Source organism: Raphanus sativus, chromosome 4, assembly GCF_000801105.2.
Source record: "Raphanus sativus cultivar WK10039 chromosome 4, ASM80110v3, whole genome shotgun sequence".
NCBI classification, from domain to species: Eukaryota; Viridiplantae; Streptophyta; class Magnoliopsida; order Brassicales; family Brassicaceae; genus Raphanus; species Raphanus sativus.
In genome coordinates this window covers 5,932,595-5,947,471 of record NC_079514.1, presented here as the reverse complement: position 1 = coordinate 5,947,471, position 14,877 = coordinate 5,932,595, and the positions used below count along the sequence as shown (strand labels likewise).

The window sequence follows — 14,877 nt, the reverse complement described above, 5'->3', positions numbered from 1 at the left end:
TCTTTTGCACTCCAATATTATTATATTAAAGCCATGCTGGAAAACTTGTTTACATAAACATATAAGCAAACAGAGTACAAAACTGAGAAGTTTGGTAAACAAAAATATAAGCACAAAAGCAAACATTTTAACCACAACTAAACATTCATTAGAGGATCTCATGATCTTCATCTGTTCTAGCATTCTGGAACAAGACTGAATGGTTCGTTCTTTAACTCATCTCTTTCACATCAGTGAAGTCGACTGATTCTCACCTAACAAGATTCAAGAAAGATGTCAAAGAATCAACATCTCTCTTCTCAGATGGATACTTGATAGGTCTCGAAGAGTTCTTCGGGAACACAAGTATCGTCGGAAAGCTCCCAAGCTGCAACTCGCTTTTAGCAAACTCCTTCTGGTCACCATCAGCTCTAAACTTAGCCACCTTCACACCATCTCCTCCCCTCAACTTATCCGCCAACTCATCGAACGAAGCCTCCATCGCTTGGCAAAACGGGCACCAAGGCGCGTAAAGCACAACGATCCACGCCTCTTTACGGTTCTCCAGCTTCATCAGATTCTCAATCCCTTGCCTGCTCAAGCTCACAACATTCTCGCTTCTGAAAATATCCTCGACTGTTGTTCCATTGACATTAGCAGCTTCGTCTCCGTTGCTACTCTCTTTGATGTTCCCTTTGTGAAGCCCACACTCTTTCGCCTTAGCGTCCTCCCACCACCACCTCCCTTCCCTCTCGTGCTGACCTGGCAAAACCGCCCTCGTGCAAGGCTCACACCCTATCGAAACATACCCCGCAGCATGCAGCGTGTTCACCGGAACATCCATCGTCCTCAAGAAGCTCCAAACATCGTTCCCTTCAACGTTCGCAACCGGGTTCCACTTCACCAAACTCCCAGCTCCACCCTCTAGTCCTTCGAACACCGGATCGACCTGAACGACGGGGATCTCCGACCTCGTTCCCGGCGATTGATCTTTTCTCTGTCCGGTGATCCAAGCGCGTAAACCTTTCAAAGCACGCCTCAACGGTCTCACTTTTCTGATACGGCAACACTCCTGGTGACCGTCTTCGTAGAAAGAGAACAAACCTTTGTTTCTAACCAAAGCTTGTACCTCGACAGCATCGGGGAACATGTACTCTATTCGAATACCGTAGTGTTTCTCCACCGTGTCGAAGAGTCTGTACGTTTCGGGATTCAATCTCCCTGTGTCTAAACTGAATACCCTGTACGGTCTTCCTGTTAAATGAGCATACTCGATCAGAGCAACATCTTCAGCTCCACTGATAACAAGAAAAAAAATTAAATTAGCAAAAATGTTATTAACTGAAAAAGTTTTAAATATTCGTTACCTAAAGGCAATTGCAATGTCGTTTCCGAATTTTTCAAGAGCCTTGTCCATGATTTCAAGAGGAGAAGCAGTCTCTAGCTTCTTTGCTAGCTCCTCAAAGTCTTCCACTTCCACCACATCTACTTCTTTCTCTGTAGTAACCTCTGTTTTGTGAAAAGGACAAGATCATTAGCATAAAACTTAACCAAAAATAAACCAAGATCACAATTTAACACAACTCACCAGAAGCAACCATGGCTTCCTTTGTGATCGACTGCACGTTCAGAGATTTTACGGAGGATCGTTTCCCGGAGGATAGACTCATAGACGCTGATGAGACATTGATTCGATCCGATAACCTCAACGAACCGATTTGTGGAGTTTTGAGGTCTGAAGAAGGGAAGCTAGAGGTTGAGATCGGAGAAGACGATGAAGAAACGTTGATTGCTAGTGCCATTTCACACAAAAACAAATAAACAAATTTTTATGTTTTTTTTTCTTCAGACAATTGTACGATCTAAGTGTTTGTTTGTTTGGTTTGAGATCTATCTGTCTGAACAAATTTGGGATTAATAAAAGAATCAGATGAAACTAGGTTCATTGAACCTGGACACCTTTTTATATTTTTGAGTGGCGGCATCTCTTTATTATCATTGCTTGCGTCAGTTTTGGTCGTGTGGTAGAGAAACTTGGTCAACATTGGCCGCACAAATCTTATTTTTTTTCTCGAATATGTAAGTTTTGATAAACACCAAACATGTTATTTTTACTCGCTAATTGTTATTCATATTCTATTCATAGATTTTTTATTTTATTCTAGAAATATGATTTAGATAAGAACTAATTTACAAGAAAATATAGCTTAGTTCGATAAGATTATCATAATATTTATGTTTTATCTCGGAACGTACTATTGACTTTATTAACAAAATTTCATCAAATCACTTGTCTTCTTTTAGCTTTCTCTTCTTCCTTCATCTTCTTCTCCCATCTTCTCTTCTTGTAATCTAGAAGCATGTGAGGCATCTTCGGCATCAGCTTCGCCATCCTCTGCCTTTTCTCAGCTGAGATTCTGTGGCACTTATGACATTTCCTATTCGTCCTCATCACTTTTCTCTCTGGATCATAAGGCCAATCCTCTACAGCAGTCAACATTTCTTTCCTCGAGCCAGCCTTATTAACTATTTTAGTTTTTTTTTCTTTCTGAAACTTATTAACTATTTTGGTTTTAACGAAAGATATTGTAATTAACTCCGTAAACTTAACTAAATCAACCTGTTCTTTGTGTATATTAATGTGAATATGTAATGTAACTACCACAATATTATTTATCACATTTATGAGGTTAAATGGTCAATATAAATACTTTTAACTATATATATCAATACAATACTAAAAAGAGAATAATCTCATCATTTAGCATGTCCACATAGGATTGGAAAATCCTCCAATGAGAAATCTTTATTTTTGCCACATCAGCACCAGTGTGGATTGGTCTTTCTTATTGATCCGTAAATGAATTAGTTGGCCCATAAGCCCAATCAAATAATAACCCTAACACGTCATTGAATCCTTTCGATGATCTCCCATCTTCATCGTTTCATCTTCTTCAACGGATCGTCGCAGTAAGGTTTACAACTTCTGGCCTTTTCCGCTTCCTCCTTCATCTTCATCCCCTTTCAGCTTCCCTTACAATTGTAAATCACCATTCAAATTCTCCTCCTCCCACTAAATTTTACATTCATCAAATCGAAGACAACAACTCCACAAATTACTGTTCGACTTCCCCTCTCCAACCTATATATAATACTCCAATGTCACTTTGTTGTTTATATCTATTAATGGTTTTTGTGTTGGTAGAATCAGGAGTTGATATCAATCTCTGGAACTACCGTAGACAGATAATAGCTCTCTATAGACTACTTTGATGCAAGCTCTCTACCGTCCAGCAGCGAGAGATCCTCAAGCTCTGCTCCTCATTTGGAGATCAAAGAAGGTAAAATAATTATCAATTGAAAATTCGACTTTTTATTCTCCGACGCTTGATTTTATCGATTTTTAGCCTCATGCAATGGATATTAAGTAAATTATAATTGGTTTTATCAATTTTGGTCAGAAGATCTTTAGTCTGCCCCGAGAAAGATCCGTAAACTTCAATCCGTTTTAAAAGTCTGCCTTTCTGGTTTGAGCTTAAAATATGATGATATTACAAGAATAGAAGGGATTAAGCGGCCTGAGCTCTTATCAGCCCGATCTAGCATGACAGCTAATGAAAGGAAGCTCGCAGATGTTTGTGCGTTAAATGCCAATGAAGTGACAAAGTGAATGAGTGAGCTATTGTTTTCTTTACAAGGTTTTTGTGTTTAGATATACATTGGTTTCTAATTCTACTTTCGTCTGTTTTTAGGCTGCTTAGAGTGTTTGGAGCACCGAGTGATGCGAGAATCTATTGGGCTAGAGGGGAACCTCTTAGGAAAAAGTAAGCTCTGAAACTATTAAAAAGTGAATTCCCACATCTTTACAACAAATAAGATACTGCGTTTCCCCTTGAACTCAAACCTTTCACAAAACGAGCTTTTATAATAGGCAGCACTCAAAACCGAGTGTTATGGTCATGGCATTTCATGAAAGCGATGAGGAGATACGGAGAGTTCCGGAGTTTGGTGGAGAAGCTACCGGGAAAGAAATTTCGGGACGAGAATCTGGATCGGGACCGGTCAGGACCAGACACAAATAACGGTCGGAGGAGAGGGTCAAACGAAGCGAGTGGGGACTCTGGCTGAGAAGAGACCAAGCAGATAAAGAGGTACCCAGTTTTTTACACTTTTTACCATTATTGTTTAGAGGGTGGTAAATAAAGGTTGGTTGCGTGATGGGGATTGTTTGGTAGTTTTTTGTGAATAAAAAACGTTTTGAGGAACAGAGTCTCAGCACAGCAGAGAGGAAGAAAGCTTACTTGGGTGAACTGGAAAACAGAGTGAAAGACTTGGAGAACAGAAACTCTGAACTTGAAGGGAGACTTTCTACTTTGCAGAACGAGAACCTGATGCTTAAACAAGTAAGCTTTTTATCTATCCCGTTAGACTTCAAACATATCACATTGCTGGAATTAACCATCAATTTTCAAGCCGTAGGGACCCATTCATCGAATTAAATACTAAGTAGCCTAAGATAAGCTTGAGATTAGTTCACAAATATTTTTAGATTTCCAATGGTTCTTGGAATACGCTCATTGACTGTGATCTGTGTGGATGGTTCGTTCGTGTTATGTATTTGGTTTTGCTGTTCAAGTGGTGGTGAAGATGAGAATGCAATGTTATGATTGATAAGTTCTTACACTCTTCTGTTATTGATGATAAGCAATATCTGGACCCGAATAGAAAGCAGTAACATAAGCCAGTGTATCACATGACTGAGTTGCAGTCTCTCCTTTATCCCCTCTTTCTCCAGGAACTCAGAGGTTCCTACCCCTTATTGTGGTTATTTTGTTATATGTGAGAAAATTTACAGCAGGATCATGGGAATGTGACAGATGGAGAAGTGAACGAGTCCACCATAGTTCATCTTCTTAATTCACGTAGCTTCTTTGGAAAAATCAAAGGCTCCTGTACAGTTGCAAAGTTTGCGGAGAAGCCTAAGCGACTTCTGAATTCATTTGATAGGCAAGATTACAAGAGAAGTCCCTTTCTCAATGATCTAAGGCACCAAGGTTGAAGGATTTTGAAAACAAGAGAGGTGAAGGTCATTGCATATAAGTGTTTGCTGAGCTTATGTGTTGGAAGATCAACCAATTACGTATGCGCTCTCCATAGGATCTGAAAGGACGTCTGAATATGCAGTTTCAAGTTGAAGAATGTTGCTGGTGGTCTTACAAGGATAATGGTATAAATTAGTTTCAACAGTTATATTTGTTTCCATTTCTTGACCGAGAACTTAAAAAACATATTTGATGAACATACTGTATATAACTGTTTATGGAATTAAAAATTAATAAATAATTTCATGATATTGTATCTTCGTCGTTTCTGAATAACATAAGATTGACAAACAACGTTGCTGTGCTACCCAATCATATTTGTTCTCTGGAACATCAAACATTTAATTAAAATAGAATATGCTCAAGAGCTCACTAAAATAGCTTTTACAAGCCAAATACGAATTCAGTTATATATTATTATGTTATTTTAATTTGTCCAAAATTTTTTTGTCCAAACAAAAGTTATATATGATTTTAATATTTTAAGAATTGACAGCTACCAAATGAGTTTTTCATCAAAGTAGTAGAACTCTTTTATTCTCACTTTATTTTTCTTCTCATTTTCATTTCGTTTGATCTTTTTATTATTCGAATACTTAGATTTTTTATTATCGTTGAGATATTTTATGAGATGTTTACAAAGACCATTATCAATGGTTCACTATATTTTTCATCAAAACAGAGTTGTTCTATAATAAAATTAAATCTACTCCAATAGTAATATATTTTAGAATAAAATATAAAATGATGAATGAAAAATAAATGAGTTATTCTATTTATAGAGTAAATTTATTTTTTACTCTATTATACAATAAAAAACAGAGTACAATATGGTAAAATTAGAATTCCTCTAATTTAATAACATTTAAATATGTAATACGCACATGAATCCTATTTTGATCGTTTTAAGTATCTTACAAACATTTGCATTATTTTAATACAAAACAATTCTTAAATAACTAACTGGATGAAAAATCACAACCAAATCTTAATTATTATTTTTAACAAAATATTATTTGATTTATATTTAATAATCTATTTCGATTGTATCATTCAAGATGTTGATTAACATGTATTTTTGCTTAATTGGGGTCAACAGGAGGATTCGCGTATCAGCGTACACAAATATACAATCAACGCTAATGTCTTCTATCTTCACTCTTGGAAATAGGAACTTCATGGAAACTAATAACATTTAAGAAGATATTTAGCGGGGAACTACGTATATAATATAATATTTAGCAGAGATATTTAGTCTTTATAACATAAGAACTTCATGAAGTGTCTGATTGGTAGAAGCTGTGGATTTAATTACTTTGCTTTAGAATATAAATTGTAAATTTTTCTACTGTATAGAATCAGTTGATGTAGATCAATATCAATAGCTATCAAAGAAGTAAACATAAAATTTTGGAATTGATTTTTAAAGCCAATATAATTTTTAATTTAACTTTTGCGCTGTATCTTTAAATTATTTTTTTAGAGCACGATTGGTAAATTAAATTAGTTGTGGAAAAAAGAATGAGAAGCATACAGAGTACTTACCAATCACTTTAGAAAACTATTGTATATTTTTCAACATTCATGAAATTTCAGAAAAAAAATTCAATAAGAAATTAAATGTTACCTTTAATCAAGGTATTTACAAAAAGAAATACTTATTATATCCAACATTTTAGAAATTGGAAGAAAATCTTCGGTAACCCCCATTTTATTTTTCATGTATACTTCTAAAAATATTATTTTTTTGGTAAGAACATAAACTCTTAGCCACTAAATATAAAATATGAATCAAAAGATAGAATGAACAAAGGAGTTATAAAATCAACATTTTAAATAATTGAAATTTTAACCTATTTTTTTACTGTGATATATTTTAAATAATTTATTTTATCATTACTATACATTTTGCGTTCTAATAAAGTATACTTTATTTTAGTAATTTATATTTATCATAGTTCCAACATATACTATATATTAAATATAATAACATAACATTTTAAAATATTTTGTTTTCGAAAAATAACCCGGGCGTAGCCCGGGAAAAGCTCTAGTACAATACTAAAAAGAGAATATACTCCATAGATAGCATGTCCACGTCCTCAATTTAAATCAACCAATGAGGAGTATTTTATTGTCCACGTCATACTGGATTTTAACACCAATTATTTTTCGTCTGGGCCTTCTGTTTACGTATGGGCTTAAAAACATTTTATTTGGGCTTAAGGCTTCAAGTATATTGAAAGATGATTGAGAAAAAAAATGCGACGGAGTGAACGAGTTTTACGTTTTAGTAACAGTTCTTCTTCTCCGATCGAACAGCATAGAAACTCAGCCGACTCTCATCAATCAATACCGTTCTTTACTTCCATCAATCATTTTATTCTTAATGATTTCGTTTCGCCTCCCTCTTTTCCTCCTCTTTTATATACCCATATTCTTTTCTTTCAACAAACTACATCCGGCTTTTCTGATATCAGTAAATATATCCATTCGGCTTCACATTTTGTTAATCTATTGCAACCTTCCCTGGTAGTCATTTTCTCCAACCATGTTGTTGGTGATTTCAATTTAAGCTCAGCTTGGTCGTGTCGAGGAAGAGACTAAAGGCATCGTCTTGATCCGTGAGGTATATATGAAAAGCTACCATCCTCATTTTAAAATTTTATTTAGTTTTTTTTATGTATACTTGAATTTTGATTTCACAACTTGGCAATTACGTTGAACAGAAAAAAAATATATTTTTCTTTTGGGTTTTGTGTGATATGTCCGTAAAGGATGTGTTGAGTTTAGGATTGAAGTAATCAATATCATGAAAAGCTGGATTTAGTCTGGTTCCTAGGGCTTAGATGAATTTTATGGATCAAATCTCTTTTTTTTTAAAGAGAGGAACCACTTGATTCTTTTCAGTATTTTAATATTTGAGGACTAAGAATCTCAATGGTCTAATTGCATACAGAAGCTTTGGCTGATCACGAGTGAAAAGAAGTTGCTTTTGTCAGGAAGAAGATTGATCCTGTCAACAAAGAATTCTCAACAAGCCAATCTGTAAAGCTACCACCAGCAGCAGAGAATCCTCAAGCTGATCTAGAAAAGGTGAAACGGGTATCACAGTTTAACAATCAAGGTTTGTGTCTACTCTATTAATTTTCATTATTTGTTCTGCTCAAAATAATTTCATTCGATTCCTTATGATGTTAGCTTGATTGTTTAAAAAAAACTGCAAGGTCATATCATTGTTTTCCATCCACATAATCTCCTTTTTTTTACATAATCTCCTTTCTATTTAAGCAAGAAGTCAGACATGGAAATAAGATCAAAAGGAATGTTAGTTTAGAAGCGTAACCAGTGTTCCGTTCCTGTCGGAGCGCCGCCACCGAGGACCATAGTCAGAATCAAGTATAGTTCTGTCTACCATGAGATCAATATCAGTCCTCAAGCTTCATTTGGTTAGTTAGTTTACACACACATATATATTTATATATATACCTTTCTCATGATTCAATAAGAATATCGTTTATGTGTGTGTGAATTTGAATCGTTCTTCTTGATTGGATGCAGGCAGGGGAATAACTTAAAGAATTGTAATATATATGATTTAAGTTTAACTGAAAGCTTTTTGGTAACCCACTACTTCATCTTTATTGCTTCTTATCTTCCTTTTCAAGGACGCTGACGGAGTATATAATTAGACAGTCTGAGAGTCTTCACATGCATTCATATGGTACTTCAATCATAGAACCCTAGATATCTCTCAGCACTCTCCAAGAAGTGATTCATTTCTCTGAGCTAAAGGTTTTTGTATCATGATTTTGAAGTACAATGGTGGAAAGCTGAGAGATGAGGTGAGAGTCTCGAGCTTTTCTGTCATCCACTTTTGTGTCTTGATTAATTTATATATTCTCAGTTTTTTTTTCTTGCCTTTTTGCAGACCAAGCTTAAAAGTGCTGTCCAGATGCAAGACCTATTAGATGCGCAAGAATGTTAGGTCCCAAAACAAGGTAGAACCCAGAACTTAACTCTTTTTTTTTCTTGGCTCGCTAAGTGTTCTTTAGCGTCATAGTTTTCATTAATGCACAGAGCGTGGAAACAAGGATTCCAAATGTGAAAAAAACAAACATTATTTATTGGAAAAATTTGTTGACTTACCTCTTTACATCTTCTATACATGTCTGCCTATTATGTCAAGGGCTGGGACCGTGTTCTGATAGTGTCCATGTTAGTATGCCTGTCAACAGCACTGGACTCGGTGCTGACATTGAACCTCCTGTAACCAGTACCGGTCTCCCTGGTGTGGCCATGGATGAAGGCATCCGATGCAATCACAGTTGAGGGAGGTAGCCCCTCTGAAAAGAAGCCACTTAATGTCAAAAACTTCCATGTTAGTATGCCTGTCAACAGCACTGGACTCGGTGCTGACATTGAACCTCCTGTAACCAGTACCGGTCTCCCTGGTGTGGCCATGGATGAAGGCATCCGATGCAATCACAGTTGAGGGAGGTAGCCCCTCTGCAAAGAAGCCACTTAATGTCAAAAACTCAACCAACAGACATCATTACGCATAAGTGTAGTGTCACAACTACTCTTTTTTTTTTTGTCACAACTACTCTACTAGCTCTTCTTTTTTAATTCCGCAAAATGAAATAAGTTTTCTTGCAGCACTGTGTTTCTGTGTTTTTCGATAATAAACGGAATATAATATTATTATATGAAGGGAAATAAACGGAAGGAGGCATGGCGAGCCAGCTACCACTGCAATTCAACTAGAGTTATTATGACAAAAAATCATTCAAATTGCAAACCAGCATTTAAAAAAAGACTATGCTCTTTTAGAAAAAGCGGGGATTCTTAATTTAGAGAGTCCTCATTGGTTTATATGATTTAAATATCAAGTTCGGTGATGGTTTTGTTGGTTTATATGATTTAAATATCAAGTTTGGTAATGGTTTGTTTAGAAAGTTTGTTCTTTCTTTTTGGATTGGTTTGGACAATGGTATTATTTTTTTACGTTTGGATCAATTTTTTATTTAATTTTATTTCTATTATGCATTTTGTCCAATTTTGGTATTAGAATTCAACGATTCTAAAGTCAAAACTAAGATTATTTGTAAACTTGGTGCTTTACCTGCACATGCGGACTTAATTTTCTTATAGATATTTATTAATAAATATATTATCTGTATAAAAAAATTATACTATGTTATGAATCTTTCAGTTTCCAAATTTTTATCTTCTATTTATACAAAAACATTATTTTGGATTAAACCATTAATAATTTGTTATTTTAAAATATGTTGTTATTTTTAACCAGTCTTTTATATTAATTTATAAATAGTTATCTAATTAAAATAAACAAATATATAATTGTTATAAAGTGATGTTATTAAACCAAATTCTTGGAATTATCCAAAACTTACAAATCTCAAAATAAATAAAAAATACAATAATTTTAAACCGAATCCAATTTTACATACTATATTAATCAAAATAAATAAAACTATTGATCCACGTATAATTATAATCAAACTATATATTCTTTAATTTAAAACATAAATTTCTATTTTCATATAAAATACTATTTATTTATTATAAAATCATAACTAATATTTTCAAATGGTCTTTTAACTTTCAAGTTTTAATAATATAGCTAAAAATCACTTTGGGAAATATTTTTTAATATAAAATAGAATCATGTTTTTCTTTATATAACAGTCTTTTAAATAAATTTTAATTTAAACGAAGTCATAATTCTATGAAACTCTTGAAAAAAATAAAAGTAAATAAAATTAATTTAAATATTTTATAAATATGAGGTACTTATTGTAAATAAAAAGTTAATATTTTCAAAATATTCTCCTTTGGAGGTAGATGTTTTGAAAATATTTATAAAAAATAATTTCCATACTAATAAAATATTTTGAAAAATAAAATAAATAAAGGTTAACTTTTCTACTTAAATAACAAATAAAATTATTCTTGCAACTAAATAATAAAAAGAAAATACCACAAAAAATCACTTTAACAAATAAATACAAATAACTTTGTTGTTATTGCTTATATAAATTATTTTATAAGAAAAATACCAGGATACCACAAAAATAGCATCACAAAGAAAAAAATGACCAAAACAAGTTTTTATTGAAAGATAAATATGCATTTATAATCCTTGGGTTAATTAATTTAAAACTTAGGATTTAGAGTTAAGGGGTGGGATGTTCAAATTTTTAAAAATAAAATAAAAAAATTAAAATTTTCAAAACAAAAGAGTGCTATTTTGGTTATTTTATTTTTTTAGTGCTATTTTGTGACAAAAACTTAAAAAGTGTTATTTCAGAGAATTGCCCTTATTATTATTTTTTTTTTGATAAAAATATTTTAGTTTAATGATAAATCCAATTATTATATGTGTATATATATCACAAATTATAAAAAGTAACAAATAAGAAAGGAAAATGTAGATAAACACAAAATAAATACATGGAATTATATTTTATTTTTCATCTTCATTTAATTTTTGAAGATGAAAAAGAAAATATAATTCCATGTGAAGATGCTTATCACGAAAATAATAAAATCTAAACAAATTGCTATCATTATAACTCAAAATGAGTTTAAAAATCAAAATAATTTTACAATATCTGATATTTATGCAACATACAATTGTAAAATTTAGAGGCACTTATCCGCGCGTAGCGCGGAAAACGATCTAGTATATATGAATACGTTAATAGGACTCATTTTTTATCCATAAACGATCGTGGGAATTGTTTACCAACTTAATCGTATTCTACTACGTGCTTCACCTACCTAAGCATTCCAGTGCATGTGACAAAATTCAACTACTCACATTTTCTTTTTGCTTTATACTTCTTGAGAAACAACAAAACAATTGTAAAAACTCTGAATATAAGATGACCATGTTCGTTTGTTGGTCGCTAGCGTCAGCCACCAACATCAGCGACCAAACGTTGTTCGTTTATTGGTCGCGGGTTGAGTGACCGATCGCAGCGACCAAACGCTAACGACCAAACGCTAGCGACCAGCGATTAAAAATTTTGGACGCTAGAAATTCTAACGTTGGGATCAAAATTGTGCGATCAGAAATTTTTTTTTTAAAAAAAACAGTCGCTGCGATTGATCGCGCGACCTCCAAACGAACACTATCAACGACATTAAATCGCAGTCGCTGGTCGCTGACTCTTGTCGCTGACGCTAGCGACCAGCAAACGAACATGGCCGATAGCATATCGAGAAAGGAATTGATTTAGTAACCTACACGGGAAAGCTCTTATGCACATTTAAGTCATGCCACAATCCAGTTTTATCCCATATTATCCGTGTACAACTGTTTATTTCGAATATAAGTAGCTAGCATAAGCTTTTTTTTTTTGAACGTCTGGATCGATTATTATCGATTAATTATGCTATTACAATGATGAGAATATTACAAAGACGATTATAAGCTAAGGACATGTAATTTAGTTATTGAAAAAAATGTTATCTATTTGTAAGTGAAGCTACACATTCGCTCGAAGTGGACGGTTATGGAAAGCAACTCAATTCAGGAAACGAGACCTCGTGAAGCATCAGATTAGTTTTTAGTGATTGATTTTGATCAGGAGAAGGGACTGAATACCACAACGTTAATTTCTGCAACGATTGAAATAGAAGTTGTAAAAGAGAAGGTTTCAGAACTGTAGCTTGAAGACCAAGAAAATGGTACCAATTATTGTTAAAGCTTAAATTCAGAAAAACAATAACGAAGAGGAACTCCCCATAGATAGGGATCAATCATTCCTGAAACTAGGTAAGAACCAACGAGCTCTAGAGAATGAAACAGATGAAGAAACGAGTTGTGGTAGTTGTTCAACCTTCTTTGTATCGAGATTGAATACAAAGATTTCAGTGTCGTACCAATTTATCTCATCGCCGGTGAAGTAAATGGAGTTACTAATGATGCCATCCTGGTCCTTAGCAAGCACTGTAATACCCAAATCTAAAATAATCGCCTCATCTCCCAAAGAAAAAATTTCCTCCAACCCATTTGATGAATCCATCTTGAAGATTTTAAAGTTCCATGTTTCAGACATAAAAGGACTTTCGCTCTTAACAATCAAGACATCTCCTCGTACAGTGACTACCACATTATTCCTATTGCGAACCTCTTGGACATGCCATGGAATTCGAGGCAATCTCATCATTAGGCCTGTTCTTTCTGGCTTTAAGCATCCCCCTCCTACGCTAACTCTGGAAACTTGTAGCGGATATTCACCATAAAAGTCGAAAATACGGAGTTCATCATTGGTGAGACAATAGAGTTTGTGATCTTTGAATACCATGTCATCTTGGGCTTGGATGCCTTCTGAGAATTGTTTCCACGAGTTATCACCTTTCTTGAAATAAACAAGATCTTCTCCAGTAACAAGGTACTCTTTGGTTTTATCGTCTATCCACAATATGGCAGACCAAAGTTTATCCGAAGTAGGAGGTAGATTGATCCTCTCGCGGGTTAAGAGATTTAAAATATAAACAGAGGCTTCCCTGTTTGCATAACTAGGATCCATCAAAAGCCAGCTTCTATAAGTCGCCCGACAATAACTATTTGCAAAGTCGTCGCCAAGATGTTGAGTTTTGTAGAGCTTTCCTTCTCTATCTTCAGGATTGAACAAGAGACAATAATTCTTTTCCTCGGGGAGTAGAACCATCCAAGGGATCTTATTGTTTGGCTTAGATTGTCTCGAACTAGTTTGCCAAGTTGAACAAACCGATTTCGAAATCGGTAAATCCAAGGCGCTCGAAGATCAATCGCATGATATCTACAGGAAGCTCGGACCAGCAACGAGCTAAGGCTAACGGTGGTGAAGCCATCTCATGAAATCTTAACGGCCAAGCCTTCAGTTCAGTAGAGAGTATTAGATTTTTTAATTTTTACTCTCTTGAAAACCTTAATCTGATTTTTTTTTAAACTATCTCGATCAACACGGAATATTTTACAATGAAGATTTCACAAATAATTTAATAAATATTTTGTTGATTTAAAAGATTTTATGTATTTAGAATATTTTTGTTAAATTTTCTTAGAAGATTATATCATAACTAAGATTATATCATAACCTTAACAAATATTTTGTTAAATTTTCAAAGAAGATTATATCATAACTAAAATTAAATTTAAATTTACAAATATTTTTTGTTATTAATCTATACCTTTAATGAATAAAAATATAAATTATCTATAAATAAAAACGAATTTTAATTTTATGATTAGGTAACTGATTAAAATTAGGGAAAATTTGGAGAAATACACTCATATGAGATTATAATTTGAAAACTACACTATTGTTTAAGTTTTTGGAAAAATACACTTATGATGTTTATAAATTTACTAAATTGTCCAATTTTAATATTTTCTAATTCCTAATTTATAATTTATATTATATTTAAATTAATTCTTTTACCAAAAAAAATCTACAGAGTATCTACACAAAATCTTTTAATATCTTAAAATTCTATTATTAAAAAAGTTCAAGATAAAGTCTCATCTCCTTTTCAATTTTCAAAGGCCCGGGTACGAGTACGAGACATTGGTTTTTGTTCATCAAAATTCAAAATTTGCAACTTCACTTAGATATTACGGAACAGCAAAAAGTCGCAGATCATCTTTCGAAATTTGATGTACCTCAAGCTTGTTCTTTTATTAATATTTTTTTATGTACCCAGACCAATATTAACTTTCCTCAATGAGGACTACACTGCTGCAATAATATAAATCAAGTTGTCGAGTAAAAAATCAGTG

At 33.4% G+C, this 14,877-nt stretch overlaps 1 protein-coding gene, 2 long non-coding RNA genes and 1 pseudogene across 18 annotated transcripts; 2 read left to right on the top strand and 2 right to left on the bottom strand.

Moving 5' to 3' along the window:
- Nucleotides 1-34: 34 nt before the first annotated feature.
- LOC108851680 (5'-adenylylsulfate reductase 3, chloroplastic) lies at nucleotides 35-1,898 on the bottom strand. The gene is made up of 3 exons (XM_018625142.2): nucleotides 1,568-1,898; nucleotides 1,347-1,488; nucleotides 35-1,277 (listed from the first exon to the last, which is right to left on the bottom strand). Exons 1-3 carry the CDS (start codon nucleotides 1,779-1,781, stop codon nucleotides 251-253), a joined length of 1,383 nt encoding a protein of 460 aa, XP_018480644.1. The 5' UTR covers nucleotides 1,782-1,898; the 3' UTR covers nucleotides 35-250.
- A 965-nt stretch (nucleotides 1,899-2,863) lies between these two features.
- LOC108851684 (uncharacterized) lies at nucleotides 2,864-5,332 on the top strand. 10 transcript variants are annotated; one of them, XR_008944307.1, is made up of 6 exons: nucleotides 2,866-3,100; nucleotides 3,191-3,320; nucleotides 3,444-3,653; nucleotides 3,732-3,803; nucleotides 3,911-4,382; nucleotides 4,685-5,332. It is a non-coding gene; the product is annotated as an uncharacterized LOC108851684 (long non-coding RNA). The 10 variants fall into 10 exon arrangements; XR_008944305.1 differs by having other exon boundaries at nucleotides 2,866-3,320; nucleotides 3,911-4,130; nucleotides 4,248-4,382; XR_008944303.1 differs by having other exon boundaries at nucleotides 2,866-3,320; nucleotides 3,911-4,130; nucleotides 4,215-4,382.
- Nucleotides 5,333-7,344: 2,012 nt separating this feature from the next.
- LOC108833306 (uncharacterized) lies at nucleotides 7,345-10,124 on the top strand. 7 transcript variants are annotated; one of them, XR_008944891.1, is made up of 6 exons: nucleotides 7,345-7,710; nucleotides 8,041-8,530; nucleotides 8,643-8,926; nucleotides 9,013-9,082; nucleotides 9,271-9,648; nucleotides 9,796-10,124. It is a non-coding gene; the product is annotated as an uncharacterized LOC108833306 (long non-coding RNA). The 7 variants fall into 7 exon arrangements; XR_008944893.1 differs by lacking the exon at nucleotides 9,796-10,124 and having other exon boundaries at nucleotides 8,041-8,208; nucleotides 8,380-8,530; nucleotides 9,271-9,789; XR_008944890.1 differs by lacking the exon at nucleotides 9,796-10,124 and having other exon boundaries at nucleotides 8,643-8,665; nucleotides 8,750-8,926; nucleotides 9,271-9,789.
- Nucleotides 10,125-12,586: 2,462 nt separating this feature from the next.
- Nucleotides 12,587-14,036, bottom strand: LOC108850096 (F-box protein At1g69090-like; annotated as a pseudogene).
- Nucleotides 14,037-14,877: the final 841 nt, after the last annotated feature.